We start from the raw sequence: 8,293 nt of genomic DNA, 5'->3' as shown, positions 1-8,293 counted from the left end.
AAAAAAAAAAAAAAAAAAAAAAAAAAAAAAAATATCTGAGCCTGGAGGGGTCCTTCTCATTCAAACCACCACACTAGGGCTCAGCCCAAACCAACTTAACACCCACGGTTGCTCTGCCCGTTCTAATTAAGGATGAGACAAAAATCTTAATAGGATTGAAACAGATCTTTGTGGGTTTGAATCGTATACAAAAATCTCAGTCGAAACCACAGCAGTACGGTGGCTGGGGGATGGCACTTTTTCAGGAAAAACAACATCCAAGCAAGGTTGGAAGACTGAGCACGGACTGAGGCCGCCCTTTCTGCTTCTACTTCATCTCACCCTTCAAAAGCACTGCTGCCCCTCGAGACCTGAAGAGCAGCAGCTCCTGGCTCTTCTTGGTGTGAATGCCACGGAAACACTAAGGATTACTTAGCGCTAATTTACTGCAGATGTTAGTATGAGCCCCAAGCCCTGAACCCAGTCACCCAGTCATCCTTCCTCAGGCCAATCTGTGTCCTGCTGATAACCCCACACCCAGCACCTACTTCAGTCAGGAGGGTACTAGCCAGTCTTTAAAACCATGGCCAGCAAAGCACAAGTCTAGAGTCTTTAAGATGAATCTTCAAAGGTTCCTTTTATTAGTAAACCAATGCCCTGTAGTAAGATTCAATTATAATTTATTAAGAAAAATAGAATATATACATGCTATATAAACAGGTATCGACCTGCTCCTGTGGCCCTGTCTGTGAACTAGCACTGGCCTAAAGGAAGGATCAGTCGGTTTCTGAACTGCAGAGGAAGTTTCTCCTCTCTCCTCCAGCCACCCGGACCCTCATTTCCTCTGCTGTAAGTAAAATTCGTGGCATTCTCCAATGCCCCTTTGTGTGTCAATGAGAAATGTAGGCTTTGACACTCTTCAGTGCCTGGTTTCTGTAAAAAAAAAAAAAAATGGTGACACTGATGATGCCGATGTCCTTTCTCATTTGCCCACCAAGCAGACCTTCAACTGTGACTTTCCAGGAGCCACCATATATAGGAGCCTTCGTGACTAGATCTGGCTCTTTCAGGCTCCTGGACCTTTTGACCACACGTTCAAAGAAAGAACCTTAATGTGGTTCCCTCTCTACACAGCCACATGAGTCAGGAGACAGAGATGCGCCTTGAGGAAATGGTAGAACTCTAGCTGGCTTGGCCACAGCAGATGGCCATACCACATCATGGCCTCACAGGGGTAATGATCCCATAAATCAGAGGTATCAGGTCTGACTGCCACCATGTACTGCCTGTGGACAACAAAACCTCGTATTCATAGGCCAGAGACAAAGCTGTTGCCCGTCAGGCATGAGATTCTAAGTTCAATTCCTAATACCTACCATACACACGTGCACGCACACACACACACACACACACACACACACACACACACACACACACACACACAGAGGCACACGCACACACACATACACATACACAACTATTGGTTCTCTGAAACAATTTTTTCAGTGGTACAAAGAGAAAAGCAGACTAAGCGGTTTTTGTTGTTGGTTGTTGTTATTGTTTTTAAGACAAGACTCAACCTACTGGATGTAATAAGCCCATGTGAAAAGAACCACAGGAAATAAAGACATATCACACCTGATATGTTTCTCTTTAATCTTGAATTAAAAGTTAGATATGGTGGCTCATGCCTATAATGCCAGGACTTAATAGGTGGAGGCAGGACTGTCCGGAGTTTCAGGCTAGTATGAATTAAACTTCAGAATCAGGTCCCATCTCAAAACCAAAACCACAGCAGCCAAGCTGTAGTGAGAGAAGAAAGCCAAGCCCATCTCTGGACTGGTACTGCCACACTGGACTCTGCATTTGTACACAAACATGAACTCACACTGATCTGTTTGGCATTGCACAACACGAGTTTGAAAGAGAAATGACTTAGCCACCAGCCTGAGGCTTCCCAGAGAGGAAGCAGATTTTTACGAAGCTGAGTTTCCGAGGACAGTTTCATAGAGAAAGCAACCCTGGTGTTCTTGAAGAATCAGCCCCAGAGTGGCCGGGCACTTTTAGGTGGTTCTCATGTCTGAAGCGATCAGAAGGAGAGGGAAACTTTCCTAGAGCAGGGCTGCTTACTGATGTCAGGCATGGGTGGATGAGGAGAGTTGGAACCAAATAAACCAGGCAACTGTGGATTCAACTAAGGTAATCTTTCTTTGTACACTGCACGACTCTTCTGGGACTCCAGTGAACAAATGTGCCCTGAGACGACTGGATGGGAGCTCTGGCCACAGAGTCTTCCGTTCGTAAAGCTCCTCAGATGTGCAGGGTTCTCAGAAACTGCCTCAGGGGTAGGGGTGGGGGCTGGAGCAAAGAGGCTGTCAAGTTTCTGATGGCAGGAATAGGGTCTTGTTCACCAGGACCTAGCATATGGAACACACATGCATACACACACACACACACACACACACACACACACACACACACACAAGCACCTACATACATGTCACTGTCTAGGATCCAGGCAAGAATAGGTCGGAGTCTGGATTGCCTTCTAAAACACGCAAACACTACAGATTCATAATGCATCCTAGAAGACGTTCTCCCCTACACCCCTCCCCCCAAATAAAAGGAAAATAAAATGAGAACTTTACGAAGAACATGTGCTTTTTCTCTAAGAATAATACCAAACCAGATTGGGGGTGTGGGGGGGAAATGCTACCATGTCCTTACGGAAACTCATCCTTTACTGCCACCTGCTGGCAGCCAGACACTTAAACAGTAACTTTTATAATGGTTGGATTTCACTGTGGAATCCCAAGCATTTGTTAGGTTCAGCATCTCCTATGGCATCATACAAGTTAGAAGGATGAAGGTAGCTTTGGCCTATTTTTTTCTTTCATTTGAGCTGAAGCAGTCTAGATGCAATCTTACTGCGGATAGAGAAGAGCTGGAACAGGGTTTACACCACATCTGTTGATTTTTCCAATGAGTCAACACGGGGGTTGCCATTTGGCTTTGTGTTGCCACAATCTGAAAGCGCACCATTGATCTTCCATCCCTGCACAGGCACACGCATGGAAAAGTCCCATGACCCTGAAAGAAGATGGTGTTCAAACGAACGCCCATCTCTGCAAGGGCAAGATCCGCTCCACCCCACTAAGTCTTGGAGAGAGGTGTGCAGACGGCCCAAATTGGTTTCTGACAGTTTAGATTCCCTGTGTCAGATGTCACGATACTACCCAAGAGGTCGGCTGGCCAGCCCCTTCTTACGCATACCTTGGTCTGGAAGCAGCAATAGAGTTGGGTTAGATAAGGGTGTTTCCGAGCCAGAGCCAAAATCCTCTTCTCTGTCATTGTGCAGTCCACGTCATCATCCTGCAGAATGACGTCCTTCTTCAAGACCTTCACAGCGTAGACTTCATCTTTGCCTTTGAGTTCCGCCAGCATGACCTGCAACCAGTTTTAACACATCTGGTCAGTCTCCGCACACACATAATCAAATGATGTCAAATATCTAAATGTTAATTGCTTTTTTCCTTTCATTTTAAATGAAGATGTTTAGGAAGTTAACATTTTAAACGTTTAGGGAAACTACCTTTTTTTTTTTTTAAATCCCTGGCACAGTGCTCAGGTAAGAGAAGTTCAATGCGTGGGGTTTAAGTAATTATTCATATCTTCATCTCCATTAGTGATACTGTCATTATCAGAGATAAACGTAGCATGCTTCTCATCTCTTTCTCCCTTGTATCCTTCTCTTCTAGCATCTTTCCCTCTTTCTTCATTCCTTTTGACAGTTCCCACTATGTAGCCCATGTTGGTCTTGAACTCATGGCACTTCTCTTTCATCCAAGTGCTTAAAATATTAGGTGCGCCCCACCATACCACACACAAATACAGAGTTTCAGAAGAAGCAATATGGTATATGTATTTTCCTATAAGGTCTTCATCTCTATCAAGATTGCTGCTACTCAGTTCAAAGTAAACACATTAAATTAATTCTGCGGGGCTGGTGAGATGGCTCAGCCGGTAAGAGCACTGACTGCCCTTCCAAAGGTCCTGAGTTCAAATCCCAGCAACCACATGGTGGCTCACAACCACCCATAATAAGATCTGATGCCCTCTTCTGGGGTGTCTGAAGACAGCTACAGTGTCCTTACATATATAATAAATCTAAAAAAAAAATTAAAAAAAAATTAATTCTGCTATCTCCTTCATATTAGAAACTTAAGTTATACTCGATTAAGTTCTATATGTGTTGCGCTGAGTGCTTTTGGACACAATTTAAAATTTTATTTGGCATTATATCCTTGAAATAGACATTTTCAGAACTAAAGGGTTGAACATTTTACACACTTCCCGATTAAAAAAAAAAACTTGTTTATTTACTTATATAAGTACATGTCCTCAGACACACAAGAAGAGGGCATCAGATCCCATTACAGATGGTTGCGAGCCACCATGTGGTTGTTGGGAATTGAACTCAGGACCTCTGGAAGAGCAGTCAGTGCTCTTAACCACTGAGCCATCTCTCCAGCCCACATTTCCTGGTTTTTTAAGAGGGCTACTTCAGTGAATGGCATCGATGAGCATGGGGCCACTTTCGTCTCCCCCTTCTGTTGGCTTGCTTCCTCTTCCTTGACAAGCGGGAGGCATTACCCCGACTCTGTTTTCAACTTGCAGTCTCCCTCCCTGAGAGATTTATTTTCCTGTCGATCCTCTTTGTGGGCGAGTTACTTCTCTCCTCTGTCTAGTTATTTGTGGGGTTGTTGCTTCTCCTAAGTCGGTACTCATACGAGACATGAAGACACCTCTTGCTCTCTGCACCGGCTCTCCCTTGCCTGCTTCATGACGGTCTGCCGCTGCCTTTTCTTACCGAGCAGAACCTCTTTATCTTTGTGTACTTAATCGTGCCCCGTGTTTGCCTTTACAGTTTTACCCATGGTGCTGCAGGTAAAGACACGACTCCTTCCCCTGAGGGCTTATGGGGAGTCTGTTTTCTTGGCATCTGCCTATCAGTTGGTGTTTTCTTTCATCTCTAAATAGTCGCAGGTCATTCTCCTTCCTGGGGTCTTTGAAGAATGCTATTCCAGTGTTGCTGTCAAAGTAAAAGAACATAACCCAAGGAGCTTGAGAAGTTGCGGGTTCTGTCACCTGCAAAGTACAGCCTATACGAAATGGGCTCCAAGCTTCTTGTGATGGCTGTGGTTCTGCCTAAGATGCTGAGCACTTAGAGTCTTCAGGGCCCTTATCCTGTCTACAGTGTGTGCAGGCCTGGGAGTTCTGAACATGCTCAGTTCCCTAAAACCTCCCTCAGATTCAGACTTAGCCCTGCTCATGGCCTAAGCCAGAGTCACACCTAGACCGAGGTCTGCAGTCTGTTCCTTATTAAGCTAGTTTTTTTAAGAATGCGATCGCTTCAGCAGTTGCCACCTGAGGAAATTTCAGTAACCTCTCTGCTGGGTGACATCAGGACAGATAGGGCAGGTGAGGGCCTGCAGAGCAGGCCCTGTGCCTGAGGGCTTCACAGAGCCTGCCCTCAGAATGGCCCTGGAATGGTGGGTTAGGCCTTTAGCTTCTGGCTGCTTCCCAGAGCCAACACAAATGAGAGAACCTGACCTCTACACCAGCACAGTATTAAGACAGACAAGGAGAAAGAGAGTCAGATGTCCGAAATGCCCCTCGTTTCTCTGGACTCTTTGCATTTTGCCAGGGCACAGCCCCACAAAGCATAGGGCGCAGCAGAGAGCTGGGGAAAATGCCCTCAAGGACAAAGGCCCGGATCCACTACACAAGTACCCAGCTCTCCTCTCACATGGAGAAGAAGAACAGAATGGTTAGCAAGCACCAGGAAAATCCGTTAAAGGACATTCAGCTTCCAAAGTCCTACACAGGACTGAACCTGGAGTCCACAAGGACAGGTGCTCAGAGCTCATGCTTAAAGTTTTCCTACTGAGAAAGCAGGATTTCAAATGGCTCTCTGCACCAAGGAAGGAATGTGCACATGGGGTCGACAGTGGAAAGAAGGGACATGCTAACACATGAAACCGCTTGGTGTGCTTCCTCCCTCCTTCCCCCATTTGATAAGTGAGAACAACTGAATCCTATGGAGACGCCCACAGACCTTGCCAAAGCTGCCTTTGCCCAACACCTTGATGAAGTTGAACTCATCCAGCCCCAAGCGCTTGGCCTGGCCTGGCCGGACTTCCCCGTTCTCCCCAGGGCTTGCCAGCTGGCCATCGGTAGCAGACGAGGCTCGGTGCTCCTCTCCTCGGTTGTCAAATGACAAGGCCTTCCGGATGTTGTTTTCAAGTTCTTTTAGTTCTAGGACCAAAGGTAAAAAAAAAAAAAAAAAAAGGAACTGGATTAGAACACACCTCATGAGCCATTTACATTAACACTCATCATTCAGAACCCATGGTCATCCTTCAGTTCTTCGCGGTGGCAGATCCGGGGGCAGCCTGTAGGTTCCTCTATCGTCTGACACATTCCTTTCAGGACCTAATGTACCATAAGGCATCAATCTGCACAGACGAGGAGGACACAGTTCCTGATCTGTCGGGATTCACTGCCAGCAAAGGCCTCTGAAGGCCTGGCAACCTTGTCCATAATTTCGGTGTGGTGAGACTGCACATCTTCCCTGGGTCTCTGCAGACTCAGGGGCAACAGGCACCCTTCCCTTCAACTTTCCTTTGAAGATGAGCACCCTCAGAAGCCACCCTCACAGGCGTTGTGGGTGACAGAATCACTCACTCGCTCACAGGGCTGTGAACTAGAACGAAAGGGACTTGAAAGCAGCATCCAAAAAGCCTTGGATTTCCTAAACATCTTCGCTTAGCCTTGATGCTGGCTTTACTCTGAGTGCTTGCCCCACACGAAGCTACCTAATAGAATGAGCCACAGGCTTATCATGAACAAAGATTAGCTTCCCACAATGGCATGCCCCAAACTTATCTCTGCCGGGCCAGGAATTCTGCAGTACAATTTCACAACTACGAGACAGTCTTGTGGCCTTCTGGAGTAGGTGACCTAAATTACCTGGATGACAGTGCTGGGTGGCCCTTTGACCTTCTTCTGTTTGAAGAAGGTCTTTTATGGTTAGGCATTCATTCTCCAACATGAGCACTCATCTGTGTAGTATGGGTGTCCTGACATGATCCTACTGTAAAGACGCTCATGAGTAACAGGGGTTACAGACGGTGACAGAGTATTTATACCTTGGACTGAAGACAGATCAGCGAGCAGCACCTCTGGAGAGGAAGGTCTCTGCTTCCTTTCCAGAAGGACTCTAGTCCTAAGGGCCCATGCAGGGGATCTGGAGTGAAATCATAGTGGGGTGAAAGGACAACAGCCAAGTCCACAGACAGCATGACAGACTCAGAAGTTCTGTAGCTCACTCACTCCAAAGTGTGACTTTTGTCCTGCTGGAAAAGCCTTAGTTGTTAAGAGCATCTTGGGAGGGAGAACTCAGATATCTGAAGACCCCAAAGCTCAAAGAAAATGGCTTTCTGAATTCTTACAGAAGAGGAGAGACAGTTTTTCGCCCATCTCAGTTTTGTGATATGTTACATAGCCTTTAGTTCTCATGTGATGCTGGCAAGCATGGGACCTGCCTGGCTGGCACATCTGTCTGAACAAAGCCCCAAGAGGCACAGCAGACAGCACACCAGGCAAGAGCCAGGCCTGGAATTCAGGGGTATGTCACTCTCCCTAGGTCTGTTATCATTGGACCGCATCTCTTTGGAGTTTCAGGACATTCAGTATTAAAAGGGGGAAAGCTGCAAACGTCTGACTGGCCCAGGACAGGATCTGTAAGCTGATTCCTTAGGGAGGGATGGAATCTCTTTTGGAATGAAGTAAAGACACAGAAACTGAAAAAGGCCAGAGGAGGAGCTGAGATGGACTATTCTATAGCCTCAGGACTGGTGAACGGCTACTGAAACGGTCTTGCTCACCCCTGAGTAAGAAGCGCTGCGTCACAGTGATGACCTCCAACGAGGAGTTCATAGCTCAGGAGAGGCACAGGCCAGTCCTGGACACCAACTTGGTTCTTGGCCTCAGGACAAGCATTTTCAACGCTGACCTCCCATTTCTTAGCCTATTACCTGGTATAGAGCTGATATGAGTAAAATATTAGCAATAACACCTCAGGAAGGGCCACAGAGAAGGCCACCGCCATGTGGTGAGGTCATTCCGCCTTGTAGGAGAAGGCAGCTCTTTGCGGGGACGTTTGGGACCCATTTGTCACCAGAAGGGGAGGGTTTAGACAGAAGTCCTTGTTTAGTTCTAGCACCTCAGATTCCATAAACGTTTACGCACT

The 8,293-nt window shown here is 46.6% G+C and overlaps 1 protein-coding gene across 1 annotated transcript in view; it reads right to left on the bottom strand.

The window, feature by feature from the left end:
• Prkce (protein kinase C epsilon) overlaps positions 1-8,293 on the bottom strand; it is a 483,940-nt gene that overhangs the window by 150,448 nt on the left and 325,199 nt on the right. Inside the window, exons 9-10 of the mRNA XM_021218600.2 lie at positions 6,098-6,297; positions 3,253-3,426 (exon numbers count right to left, since the gene is read on the bottom strand). Of these exons, the coding sequence (XP_021074259.1) occupies positions 3,253-3,426; positions 6,098-6,297 (374 nt within the window). The remainder of the gene's footprint in view (positions 1-3,252; positions 3,427-6,097; positions 6,298-8,293) is intronic.

This window comes from Mus pahari, chromosome 18 (genome assembly GCF_900095145.1).
Source record: "Mus pahari chromosome 18, PAHARI_EIJ_v1.1, whole genome shotgun sequence".
NCBI lineage: Eukaryota > Metazoa > Chordata > Mammalia > Rodentia > Muridae > Mus > Mus pahari.
The sequence above is the reverse complement of the archived record's forward strand: the minus strand, read 5'-3'. Positions and strand labels throughout refer to the sequence as shown.